This window comes from Myotis davidii, unplaced genomic scaffold (assembly GCF_000327345.1).
Source record: "Myotis davidii unplaced genomic scaffold, ASM32734v1 scaffold332, whole genome shotgun sequence".
Taxonomy (NCBI): Eukaryota; Metazoa; Chordata; class Mammalia; order Chiroptera; family Vespertilionidae; genus Myotis; species Myotis davidii.
In genome coordinates, this window is record NW_006285779.1 from 2042737 (window position 1) to 2055178 (window position 12442).

General features: G+C 52.0%; 2 protein-coding genes across 5 annotated transcripts in view; one reads left to right on the forward strand and one right to left on the reverse strand.

The window, feature by feature from the left end:
• CALHM2 (calcium homeostasis modulator 2) overlaps nucleotides 1–3697 on the forward strand; it is a 7053-nt gene extending 3356 nt beyond the window's left edge. The window contains exon 3 of the mRNA XM_006756452.2: nucleotides 1565–3697. Coding sequence (XP_006756515.1) covers nucleotides 1565–1981 — 417 coding nt within the window. The 3' untranslated portion in view covers nucleotides 1982–3697. The remainder of the gene's footprint in view (nucleotides 1–1564) is intronic.
• Nucleotides 3698–3756: 59 nt separating this feature from the next.
• The window catches only part of PDCD11 (programmed cell death 11), a 37320-nt gene continuing 28634 nt past the window's right edge, over nucleotides 3757–12442 (reverse strand). For 3 of the 4 annotated variants that reach the window (XM_006756457.2, XM_006756459.2, XM_006756456.2), the window contains 11 exons: nucleotides 10974–11030; nucleotides 9987–10109; nucleotides 9074–9196; nucleotides 8359–8668; nucleotides 8027–8143; nucleotides 7209–7358; nucleotides 6756–7006; nucleotides 5913–6081; nucleotides 5423–5576; nucleotides 4855–5020; nucleotides 3757–4110 (listed from right to left, as the gene is read on the reverse strand). In XM_006756457.2, coding sequence (XP_006756520.1) covers nucleotides 3939–4110; nucleotides 4855–5020; nucleotides 5423–5576; nucleotides 5913–6081; nucleotides 6756–7006; nucleotides 7209–7358; nucleotides 8027–8143; nucleotides 8359–8668; nucleotides 9074–9196; nucleotides 9987–10109; nucleotides 10974–11030 — 1792 coding nt within the window. In that variant the 3' untranslated portion in view covers nucleotides 3757–3938. The remainder of the gene's footprint in view (nucleotides 4111–4854; nucleotides 5021–5422; nucleotides 5577–5912; nucleotides 6082–6755; nucleotides 7007–7208; nucleotides 7359–8026; nucleotides 8144–8358; nucleotides 8669–9073; nucleotides 9197–9986; nucleotides 10110–10973; nucleotides 11031–12442) is intronic. The other variant, XM_006756458.2, reaches the window with a different exon arrangement.

A 12442-nucleotide genomic window follows, 5' to 3' on the forward strand; every position in this document is an offset into this window, starting at 1 on the left:
CCAGGAAAGCACTAATCAGCATCAGGTATCAGAACTGGGTAACCCCATGGGTTAGTGTTTGGTGGGACAAAGGTCAATTCCGTCACAAATACTACGTTTTAAATGTTAAAGGAAATGTTCTGGCTCAGACTGAGCCTTGATCCAGTCATGGATTAAGCCCCTTACTCCAGCCAGATGGAGCACAAATCCTGCAAGCCTATGAAATATTTGCTATGGGCCATGAGCTGATCGTGGGGTGTGGCTGGCTCCAGGGACCAGAATGTTCCTATCCCAGGAAGGCCGGGGCCAGCAATGAGTTAGCCTCAGGCACTGCTGACATATGGCAGTCCTGTGACCCAGGAGGCTGCTGCCCTGCTTCTAGCCCCAGCCTTGGCTTAGTCCTGAGGGAGTGAAGGTTGGTCAGAGGACAGAGGAGCAGAAACCTGGGCAGAAACAGAAAAACTGAGCTGGAAGCATTGACTTAGAGAAACAGGGAGCGAGGAACAGATAGGGAAGAGCATGATTCTTTACAAGGTCTCTCAGGTACGTAAGCAACACAAACAATGAAGCAGCGTTGGAGACGCACCAAAGGAGAAGGGAGATGAAAGACATAGAAATAAAATTTGATGATCAAAAGCCCACAGATCTCTCTAGAGGAGCAAATGGGGAAATGGGCTCACACCCAAGCAAGTGTTTGAGAGAAGCACATGGGCGATTTCAAAACGAGGCAGAGAGGAAGGACCAGGCCATGGGGGAGGTAGGGAAGGCAAGAGGTGGCATCTGGGCTGTGCCTGGCAGTTTGACCTGGATTTTGATGGGCTGAAATGACGTAAGGGAGGGGGGTAAACCTTGGGGCTAAAGAAATGGCAGCAGAGCCCGGTCAGTGTGGCTCAGTGGTTGAGCACTGACTTATGGACCAAGAGGTCAGAGTTGTTGTTTTTTTAAATATATTTTATTGATTTTTTACAGAGAGGAAGGGAGAGGAATAGAGTTAGAAACATCGATGAGAGAGAAGCATCAATCAGCTGCCTCCTGCACACCTACTGGGGATGTGCCTGCAACCAAGGTACATGCTCTTAACCGGAATCGAACCTGAGACCCTTCAGTCCGCAGGCCGATGCTCTATCCACTGAGCCAAACCAGTCAGGGCAAGAGGTCACAGTTTGATTCCTGGTCAGGGCACATGCCCGGGTTGCTGGTTCAATCCCCAGTAGGGGTGTGCAGGCGGCAGCGAATTGATACTTTCTTGTCATTGATATTCCTAACTCTTTCTCCCTTTCTCTTTCTCTCTGAAATCAATAAAAAAGAAAAAATTTTTTTTAAAAAAGGAAAAGAAATGGCAGCAGAAAATGCGGGAGGCAAAGTCTAAGAAACTGTGAATTCGAAAGAGGAAAAAGCAGTGAAATTATAACCAGAAGGGCCTGCTTCCCGTACAGAAGCAGAATCTTCATTCAGGGAAGTGAGGGCCAGACCTGAGGGGGTTCTGAGGCCTAGGTTCAGCCCAGCCCAGCCTCTATCTCAACCGGGGCGGGTGGGGATCCGGACAGCGACTTGCCCCTTCTCACCCTGCCCCTTCTCCGGCCAGCTCTTCGGGTGGCTGCTCATCGGTGTGGTGGCCGTCCTGGTGTTCCTGACCAAGTGCCTCAAGCACTACTGCTCACCGCTCAGCTACCGCCAGGAGGCCTACTGGACGCAGTACCGCAACAACGAGGAGCAGCTCTTCCAGCGCACCGCCGAGGTGCACTCCAGGGTGCTGGCCGCCAACAACGTGCGCCGCTTCTTCGGCTTCGTGGCCCTCGACAAGGACGATGAGGAGCTGGTGGCCAAGTTCCCCGTGGGAGGCACACAGCCGCGGCCGCAGTGGAACGCCATCACTGGCGTCTATCTGTACCGTGAGAACCAGGGCCTCCCCCTCTACAGCCGCCTGCACAAGTGGGCCCAGGGGCTGCCAGGCAACGGCACAGCCCCGGACAACATGGAGATGGCCCTGCTTGTCTCCTAAGGTTCCTGTTCCCACACTCTTTGCAAATGACAATCCTTGGTCCAACACTGAACCCCACTGTCTGCTCACATCAGCATCAGATTTTTTTTTTCTTTTAACCATAGCTTTTTGGGAAAACAGACCAAGAGAAAGAAACAAAGTAATCTGGGTACAGAGAGCTAATGCACAATGTGGTCAGCGTGACAGGAAGGCTCTCCGACCTGAAGAAATCCCCTCTCGTACTGCTGTCAGCCACCTGGTCAACAGCTTGGGAGGGAAGAGTCGTACTCAGAACTGGTCCTTAATCAACTATGCTGTGGAGGACCTTTTACTGGTGGGCTCCAAGGCTGAGAAGCCCTGGCCAGCACAGCGAGGTGACAGTGAAACCTGCCAGCAGGCTCAGTGTATAGGATATTGTGCAGTTAATTTGTGTCTAACTGCTTATGGACACCCAGCTCAGCGGTGCTCAGCTGGGAAGCTGCCCTTCGATGCATGCCACTGGCTTTATTTTATATATTTACATTTTTGATAAAGCTTTTCTAAGTATAAAGGACTAGCTTGCTGTCTATGTGATTGGATGAGACATGCCAAAGCAGATCGGTGATCATGGGGACAGGCCTAAATCCCATCTCCAATTAGAGGGAAGGGGACAGGGAGACCCTGGGCAGGGCTCACATGGACAGGAGGGAGGGCAGGGGCTCCCACAGGAGGGAAAGCTCTGGGGCTGATGACCCCTTAGCAGCTGGATTCAGGTATCTCACTTGATCTGGGGGAACAGAGGGAGCCTGGTCTCCTCAGAGGGAAGCTCAGCTTAAATTTCTTGGGTCAGAAGATCCTGCCCTCAGTTGGGAAGGCTAGCTCTCATAGCCCAGGCCTGGCTCCTCCTCCCTCCCACGCTCACCTTGCCCGATCGCCTCCACCACCTCGGAAACCTTTGATGCCCTCCCTTGTCCTGGCCCTGCTTCCTGGCACATGACTCAGTCATTGCCCATGGAAAAGCTCCCTAGCTCTCGGGACATTTAAAACTCTGCCAAAGAAAACGATTCACTCTCTTAAGACCAAGCCAAAAAAGAACTGGCTTCAACAACTAGCCGGGTCTGTGCTGGCCTCTAAGATCTCTGGACCGTACGAGATCATTACTTATCAAACGATGCAGGGAGACTGTCTTTCTGGGAATTTTATGAGGGAGGCCTGGGCCCATCACATCACCTCTCCCTCAGGACCCAAGGAATAACCATCAAGTCAGTCAATGCCCTGCTCCCAGCAATCATTCTCCCAGAGGAGCTAGAAGGGGGCTCTCCCAGAGCCACACAGCACCCAGTGCAGGTCCTCACGGAGACTCCTACCTGCCCAGGCAGCACACGGCATACATGCTCTCACTTCATCCACAAAACCCTGCAAGGTAGGACTTTTTAGCCCCATTTCACAATGAGACACGCATTTGGAGAGGTTGGGTCACCTGGCCCTGCTGGGCTGAGAGGTGACATCACCAGGTGGCTTTCCTCTCAGGTGCCTCAATTTTCCTTCCTGGGCTCTATTTTTGTCCTTCTATCCCAACTCACAGCCTCCACAAAAGGGTACAAGGCTGAGCTGAGGCTAACAGAATGCCCAGAGACTCCAGGATCTGAAGGAGGGGCCTAGTTCCTGGACCCTGCTGACCCCTCTGGCTATACCAAGAGCCTGCCAGGGCCAAAGATGGTCAGGAGTCAGCCGTCCACTCCTGCTCCTGGGAACTCCCATGAAGGAGAAACCGGAGCAGTCTCAGAAAAGGAGAAACATGAAATTGGTACTTGAAACAAAGTATAAAAAAAGGAATTTATAAGAAATGCCTTTTTATCCTAACAGGATTGTCCCAAAGTTGCTGCAGAAAAAGCAGCACATAAATAGAGTCCTCAGGCAACACAGTTGTCAACTGCCGGGTGCCTGAGGTTTGATGGGCTGGGCCCTGCTGCAGGGGCTGTCCAGAGCCAGCCTGCAGCTAGTCCTCCATCACGGAGCTCTTAGCCTCCACGTAGTCCAGGGCCTTCGCCTTCACTGCCTGCACGTCCTTCTCGGTGCCGTGCTGCTTCTCATAGTCCAGGTAGCGCTTGAAGAAGAATTTCATTCGCTTGGGGGCCAGGCTCAGGTGAATGACACGCTCAAAGATGTCCCTGTGAGGAGAGCAGGGGAGCGTTTGCCTCTCGGTCCCCCGCCACACGACTCCTGGCTAACCTTCCCCACTTGCTCTCAGGCTCTGGAGCAGGCCCTCTGTCACCCAGCACTCCCACTTCTAGCTTCATTTTTACTGCCTCATCCACTCCCATCATGCCCATGGGAGAGCGGGAGAATAGCACCCTTCCCGTCCAGGTGAGCAGACAGACACCCAGCGATGTTAAAGAACTTACTGGCCTAAAGTCACACAGTAAGTCAGGACAGAGCTACTGGGAGGGCACACACATGAGACAGGCATCTGTGAGAAAAGCTCTGCTTAAAGCTCACTGGCGGGCTGAGGGGAGGCACTAGTTCTTTCTGGAGCTCAGTCTACCCATCTCCAATCCTCCCTGCCTGTGGGGATGCCGGCAGGCAACAGTGAGTTCTGCCTGTGAACATTCTCTACAGTGAGAGTCAGGCACAGTGTTAATTATGAGGGAAACCCAAGTCTCCGGACCCCAGGCCAGTGGCCAGCCTACCTCCCACCCAAGGTTCCAGACACCGACCAGAGGCTGGCCCGAGGCAGGAAAAGACGTTGGAAAAGTGAATGCCATAGGACCTGACGTGTCATGTCAAAGCTGTTTTTCCAGACAGAGTGAGACAACTGGGGATGCTGGAGCTGCTGTGGGTGCTGAAGTCATCTGCTCGGCCAATGTCCCCAACCCCCACAGGGAATTCAGCCCCGATATGTCTGCCCCTCTCACCGGACTTCCTTCTGGCTGCCATGCTTGATGGTCATGTCGATGTAGACCGACCAGACATCCGTGCGCTTTGGGTAGGTGCTCAGTGTGTTCTCAAAAATAGCCTTGGCCCGCTCTGCATCCCCCAGCTGGAACTCCAGCTGGGCGAACTTGGAGATCACATCCACGTCTGCAGGGAGAGGACACTCAGACACACAAACAGGCAGAGCCCGCACCACAACACAATGTGCCACAGGGACTGAGTCTGACTCCTGACTCCCTGCTTGTGTCCCAAGACACAGGTAGCGACAAGAGGGTCAGTGGGGTAGATTAGGGCCACATACACAGATGGGCACTGACCTATGACTCCCACCGCAGGCACCCTACTCTCCGAGGGCAAGGGCAACAGAATTACTGCTAACTGCAACACGCATTACATGCATGAGCATACAATCAATAGACAGACAGGTATGTAACCGCCACGAGGCTTCCTGCCATCACCCTCAGATGAGGGGACCCATAATCCCTGTGCCCAGACATGGGCGAGCCCAATGTGCTCAGGAATCGGGCCGAGAGTGGGCTGGGCACTCACGCTCTTTTTGAGGCAGGCACTCGAGGGCTCGCTGCATCACACGGTGGCTGGCCCCAGCCTGGCCCCTCCGCAGAAGGAAGGCCCCGTATTTGACCCAGACAGCTTTCTCCTGCCGGAAACGCTTCAGCATCCGGTTGTAGAGTTCACCAGCTTCCTGTGGGAAAGACCAGGCAAGCTGGGGAAGGTGACGTGACAAAGGGGGCAACAATAAAGACAGGCAGCTCCCCTGTGAGAAGCCAGACTGGGGCTCACAGATGCCAACTGCTATGCAGGCCCAATTCTAGCTGCTGAGGGGAGGGCAGGCTCCCAGAGATGAGGAGGCCTGACAAGATGGAGTCTCCCTACTAATCCAATGGCACACAGAGGTCTTAAGACTGGAACAGGATCCAGAACATGGGGATTCTTCCCTGCTGCCTCCATGACCCCCAGGAGACAGGTTCTGAGTGGCTGGGGACCCTCTGGCAGCAGGCCACCAGGCCCAGACTCCTACCTGGAACTTCTCTGACTTGGTGTAGATGTCAGCCAGCTGGAGGAAGACCTTGAGAGGCTCATTGTATTGCACAGCCCGCTCGAAGACCTTGGTCAGTGACTCCTGAGACCCGTACATGTTCTCAAGGTTCAGTAGTGCCACCCACACGTTCAGCTTCTCCTGCTCCTCTCTGGAGGGAGAGCAGTCGGTGCGTGAGCTCCATCATCTCAGCCCAAAGAGCCCTTCACTCCACTCTGGGGATGTCGACTGGAACTCTGTCCTCCTCCCCAGGCTCTAACCATGTCCTCAACTCCCACCCTCAAGCGCAGGCACTGAGAGGCCCTGTCCCACTGCAGTTCACAGCAGCAGGAAGCCCCACCCTGACTGCGGGGCCTGGGGCTCCCAAATGGAGGCTCTACCTCCATTCCCAGGAAGGAAGCCTACCAGGTCTCAATCAGGCCTGAGGTCTGAGCTGGAAGGAGCAGAATCTCTGGTCTGCTTCTCTCCCCAAACTAAGAGGATGAAAGAAAAGGTTCACCACTCCTCCCTCATCAGCCTTCAGGGCACTCACTCTAGCCTCTGCCTGGAAAATGGCCACACGCAGTTTTCACCCAGGTATGTGGAAAGCTGTGTTCCCTATTCTACTTCTGCTCTAAGTTGGGCACATTATTTAAGCCTCTAACTTAACAGTGAAGAGGACTATAAATTATAGATGAGCAGATCTATTTCACAGCCGGCACATCTGAGGGAGAGTCCGGGAACCCCAGGTGGCAGCCACTCCCACTGCTGTCAGACTGCAACCTGGGAGACAAGGCCCTTCCCGTCCAAAGGCCCCTCCCTAAAGCAGGGAGACGCAGCCCAGACCTGAAGGAGATGGTCTTGAGAGCCCTCTCGGCCACGGCCCGGGCCTTCTCGATCTCTGTGGCCTGCAGGTGGAAGGCCATGTACTGCAGCCACAGGATGGAGCTGTTGGGGGAGCTCAGCACCAGTCGGTCAAAATCATCTGCTGACTCTGGCTGTCGCCCAGGGTCCATCAGCGCCTCCTCCATGCGGGACAGCTCTTTCTCTGCTTTCTGCTTCTCCAGCTCCCTTTCCTTCTTGCTTTTCTTCTTCTGCTATGACAGGCCAAAACAAGTGAGTAATCAGCTCCTCAGACCCTGGGCAGGTCTGTGATAGAAGCCAAGAGTCAGCAAGGCAATCCCCAAGCTCTATAAATAGTCCCTAGCCCGAGACCACCCCACCCTGCCGGAAGAGACACCCACAGGCTAGGACAGACATAGGAGACTGGCACCAAGGGGTCCCTGCAAAATACAACACCGTGGTTTGCTGTGGCTTCTCGTCTTCCTCGCTGTCTGAGCTCTCTCTTCGAGGTGGCAAGGCCGGGGTCAGAGATTCCAGCCCCACGTCCCAAACGAAGCCGGAAGACAGCTGCAGCCGGGGCACCTCTGCTGGCCTGGTCTGCTTCCCCTGGAGGAGCATGGAGGTGTATGAGGAAGGCACTTGGCTCAGGCTGCTCCCTGTTCCCCAGCCCCATCTTGCCCGGTGGAACAGGACTCCCACCATGCCCTCCTCCCAGGCCAAACCCAGTCCACCCGGGAAATTTATAGCAGTGACAAAAAACTTCCCTTTGCAAATAAATTCATTTGGGTGACAAATTTTTAAATATATGTATGCATATATATGTGTGCCACACACATATAAAATAACACATGTATAAAATAACAGTCAAGCTAGGACAGACATGATAAATGTTCTGAGGGTGGCAGAGACCTGATACCTAAAGTCTCAGAAGCCCTTCCATACGCAGTCCTCAGTTCAAGTAGCACTGTTCTGACTTTTCAGAGGGGAACTGGGGCTTGGGAACACCACACCGCCTCTTTACCTGCCTACCCCACTAATCTAATTCAGTTCCAAATAATAAATTGGAATTTAATCTGATTACAATTTATTTTATGCAACACACCCTATGAGTCAGGCAGGGTCCCTGTCCCCAGGGAGCTGATGACCAACTAAAGAAACCAGCAGCCCCATCTCTTCATATCTTACAGGAAACAAGAAAGAGGATGATGCCAAAGAGAGCCCAGCTCTTCGGCAGGAGCCCAGGCCTCCCCTCCCCAGAGCAGCCTCGCCCTCACCTTGGGCAGCACACTGATGTCTTCCACCTCCTCTTCTCCTTCCCGATAATACACTTCAACGCCACTGTCATCCTCCTCGGCTGGAGCAGCCTTCTTCTGCTTCTTGTTTGCCCTTTCCTGAGACGAAGGCAGGAAAATGCCGAGCTGCCCCACTTGCCCAGGAGCACTCTTGGGCAGCCCAGGGCAATGCCCCCCCGCCCCTCCTGGCATGACCCAGTGCCCAGCCTCCAAACTCACACTAATCTGGGTCCGAGAGAAGGCGAGGCAGCTGCCCCTTGGCTTCTGAATCGCTCTCGTCATACGTGGGGAGGCCATCCTCCCTGGGGACGTACCTGCTCACTTGCCGACTCCCGATGTGGCCGCTTGCCCTGCTTCTCTGCGTGTGGTTTCTGGGGCTCTTTCTTCTCTTTGCTAGGCAGCTGGGCCTCCTCCTGCCCCTTCTGGTTCCGCTGCTCCTTCCTTTTCTGGTTCTTCTTCTTCTTCTCCTTCTCTTCTTTCCCTTTGTGGTCTCTCTCCTCCACCTCTACTTGCTTCTCCCCTTGCTTTAGAGGTGACAGTCCTGGGGAGGCAGGAAACACGTCGGGCTTCCCAGTGTCGCTGGGGAGGAACGACAGTTCAACCAGGTTCTTCTGGTGGTTCACGCTGCGACAGGAAGAGAGGGAGGGCGGACAGTGAAGGCAACAGACAAGCACATGGCACAGCAGGCAGCCAGGCCTTCCTCTCCTCATCGTCCCAGTTTTCTGGGTCCTGCCTCACCCATGTTGCAATCCATTTAGTATGGTTAGGAATGATTTGCACGTTTCCCAGGCTTAGTAGTAAATACAGGAGGCAGCTGTGATGTTCCCCTATTTTGTCCCCAACAACATGTGCCTCTGAAGAGAAATGTCTCCACATCTGCTTTTAAGAGCAGAGGGAGAAAGTCCCAGACAAAGGGACTTCGTTCATCAGAACATTGCACCCACCACTACTCAAGCTGTCCTGTCTGTTTACTCTAAATCTCCTCCCAGAGAAAGGGCTGAAGGGGGTGGGAGGGAAGAAGGTACCTACCTTAGGACCTTGGCTGTGAGCAGCTTCCCTTCGGGGAGGTATCTCTCATAAAGGGCTTTCTCCAACGGGCTGTGCCGGGAGACGCGTGGGTACTGGGCCAATCCCACCACTGAGGGGCCAAGGCTGACAGGAGAGAGACGAGGGTCCTCTGGTCACAAATACAACAACAAGAGTCCCAGCCACCCAAGTTGTGACCAGGATTTAGGACAGACATAAGTTCCTGGCATTCAAAAGGATCCAGAGGGCTTTGTAAACTGGAAAAAATTATCAAGCACAATGAACATGTGATCGCAGGGTACTTTTCACCCCACACCAGGGCATCACAATGTATAGAAAGACAAGAAAAAAATGAGGAAACGTAATAGCAGAGAAGGCTGTAATAGCTGGTGGTTGTGAACATTATATGATTTCAAAGAACATTTACAAATAGTGATCAAACACTAAGTCAAAGAAAATCTGCATGTATTTAAAACTGACATGCCATATGCTTTGTCCAGAACACCAAATAACAATAAGTCAAAACTTTTTTTAAAGTAAAAAGAAAAAACAACTTGGAATTTAAAAGACTGATGGATACCGGCTGGCAAGGCTCTGTGGTTGAATGTTGACCTATGAACCAGGAGCTCATGGTTCAATTCCTGGTCAGGGCACATGCCTGGGTTGTGGGCTCGATCCCTAGTGTGGGGCGGGCAGGGGGCAGCTGATCAATGACTCCCTCTCATCATTGATGTCTATCGCTCTTTCCCCCTTCCTTCTTCTCTGAACTCAATAAAAATATATTTTAAAAAATAAATAGAATCTCCTTCTTCATATTCCCTTCAGAGAAGGTGAAGAGGAATGCAGCGGACCGCCGGCCAGGACAGGCCCGGGGAGGGCACTGGCCTGGCCACGCCCCAGGCTCCACTCCACTCACCCAAGGAGCACGCCGTGTGGCTGCACCGACTTCACATAGCCCCTCAGGAGCTGCCCCTCCTGAACGTCCTGGATGGAGTTAATCTCGGGATCCGGTACTTTGCTTTTCGTCTCTGGGTTTGTCCTAAAGGAATAAAAGGCTCACATACACATACCTCTAATCCCCTTTCCTCCATCCTCCCCCCTCACCTGGGATACAAACTTGTTATGTACAAAGAATATGACTCTGGACCCACCAAAAAGTCCAGTGAGACACAGAGCAGTGATTCTCAGCCTTTTCCATCTTATGGCACATACACTAATCACTAAAATTCTGCGGCACACTAAAAAATACGGTTTTTGGCTGATCTGAAAAAAATAGGTTTGATTTTGATTCATTCACAGCAGACAGCTATTTATTGTGTTGGCTATTGTCATTTTTAAACTGACAATCTAAGGGAAAAGAGGCCAGTGCCCCTGACTGGTCAGGTATTGCATGTCTTAAAATTTCTTGCGACACACCGATTGAAAATCGCCGACACAGAGCACAGCCCTACTCTCTCCTGAAGTCCTGTCAGCCAGGGACACGTGGCTGTGAGCTGGCTGACACAGGGAGACGCTGACCAAGCCTCAAACCTAAAGCCTTGGCCTTACCAACATCCATTTCTAACCACGGAGCAAGCTGATCTCAGGCCAATCCACTTCATGACACACTCACTCCTACTACGGGATCCTGGGGGCTAAGCCATCTCCCTCACCAGGGCTACCATCTGGCGACCTTAATACCCACATGTGGATGTGTGAACCCTTCCCTGGAAACAAGAGCCTAGCAGACAGGTTCTTCTAGCAATCTGAATGTGCTCGGCTTTTCTGGGTAAGAACAGGGCAAGCTATACAGTGGACGATCAGAGAAGAAAGTGGGAAGCCCAATGACTAGATCAGATCCATGGGGCCCTCTTCAGTGCTCTAAGTGGTCCTCCTGCTCTTGTCCCAAAACACAGAAACCCACCTGGACGATCGCAGCGACAAAGTCAATACCTCATCTGCAGTGGACAGGACATAACACCTGGAATGAGAGCAAACGAGAAGGGAATACTGACGTTTGAGCATCTCAGGAGATAGCACAGGGCCTCAGTGTCCTCTGCACAGGCCGACCAACAGGCAAGAGCGAAGAGACAGGAGGCCTGGGCTCTGTGCTTCCTTCTGTTGAAAACCTGCTGAGGGACTCCAGACTAGTCCTGTCACATCTCTGAGCCTCAGTTTACTAGTCTGTCAGGTAAAAACAACACTGTCCCCTCTTCTTACCCAAAAAGGTGTGAGAGAAGAAAACAAGAGGAGACACGAAAGCCCTCTGGCAGACGCAGTCTTATAGTGAGTATTTAGGAGATGAGACCAGCCCTTTGTCAGGTCCTGGGAGTGTGTGACTCAGTGAAGAAACAGCAGCAACAGGAAACTGTGAGGAGGGGATGACCTAGGACTGTGCAGACTCAGGCAGCCAAGCAGGAAGGTCGGAGCGGGGGAGGCTTCCAGGAGGTAAGCAGGGTTTCCTCTCTGGTTGGGTTTCCAAACATATGGCAATTCATTAAAATGGCAATTAACTCTAGCCAGTTTTGCTCAGTGGATAGAGCGTCAGCCCGTGGAATGGAGTCGCGGGTTCGATTCGAGTCAAGGGCACGAACCTCGGTTGCAGACTCAATCCCTGGCCCTGGTCAGGGCATGTGTTAGAGGCAACCAATCAATGTGCCTCTCACATCAATGTTTTCCTCTCTCTGTCTCTCCCCATCCCTTCCACTCTCTCTAAAAATTAATGGAAAAAATATCCTTGGGTGAGGATTAACAAAAAAAGACCCAAAAATATAAAATGGCAATTAGTAGCCTGAAGTCACAAAGTATAGAATCTTCACAGTAGAAAGGATCTCAGCAACGGTACAGTCCAAATTTTCCTCATGACAGGCGTCTGCTTTTTATAACACGGCATCAACACCCCCAAAGCAGGAGAGGACCTGGAGGGATCGTCTCCCTTTAGGTAATTAATTTACTATCCACATTTGACGAATGGAGGAATTATAACTGAATGTTACTAAATAAATCCATTTAGCTGTGGCTATAAATAAACCTATTTAAAATAAATATTTCGCTGAAGCTCACACCCCCATTTTGTAAGCCTTAAGAGACAGAAAGCAGAGAAGATCAGGATTTCTCCCTGACTCCCTTTTGTCCTCCCAGGCCTTGGATATTTTTGTGTTCAGCTCTGATCAATGGTTGAGAAGCCAGGCAGGTGCTGGTGGCTTGAGATGGGAAAGAGCAGTTGTATTTAGTGTAAACGGGGATATAAACTGACACAATCCTTTTGAAGGGCACTTAGGCAAAATATATGACATCATTTGACCCATTTTACTTCTAGGGATTTATTTCACAGATATACTTACACCAGCATTGAAACATATGCAAAGTTATTTACTTCAACATTATTGTTCA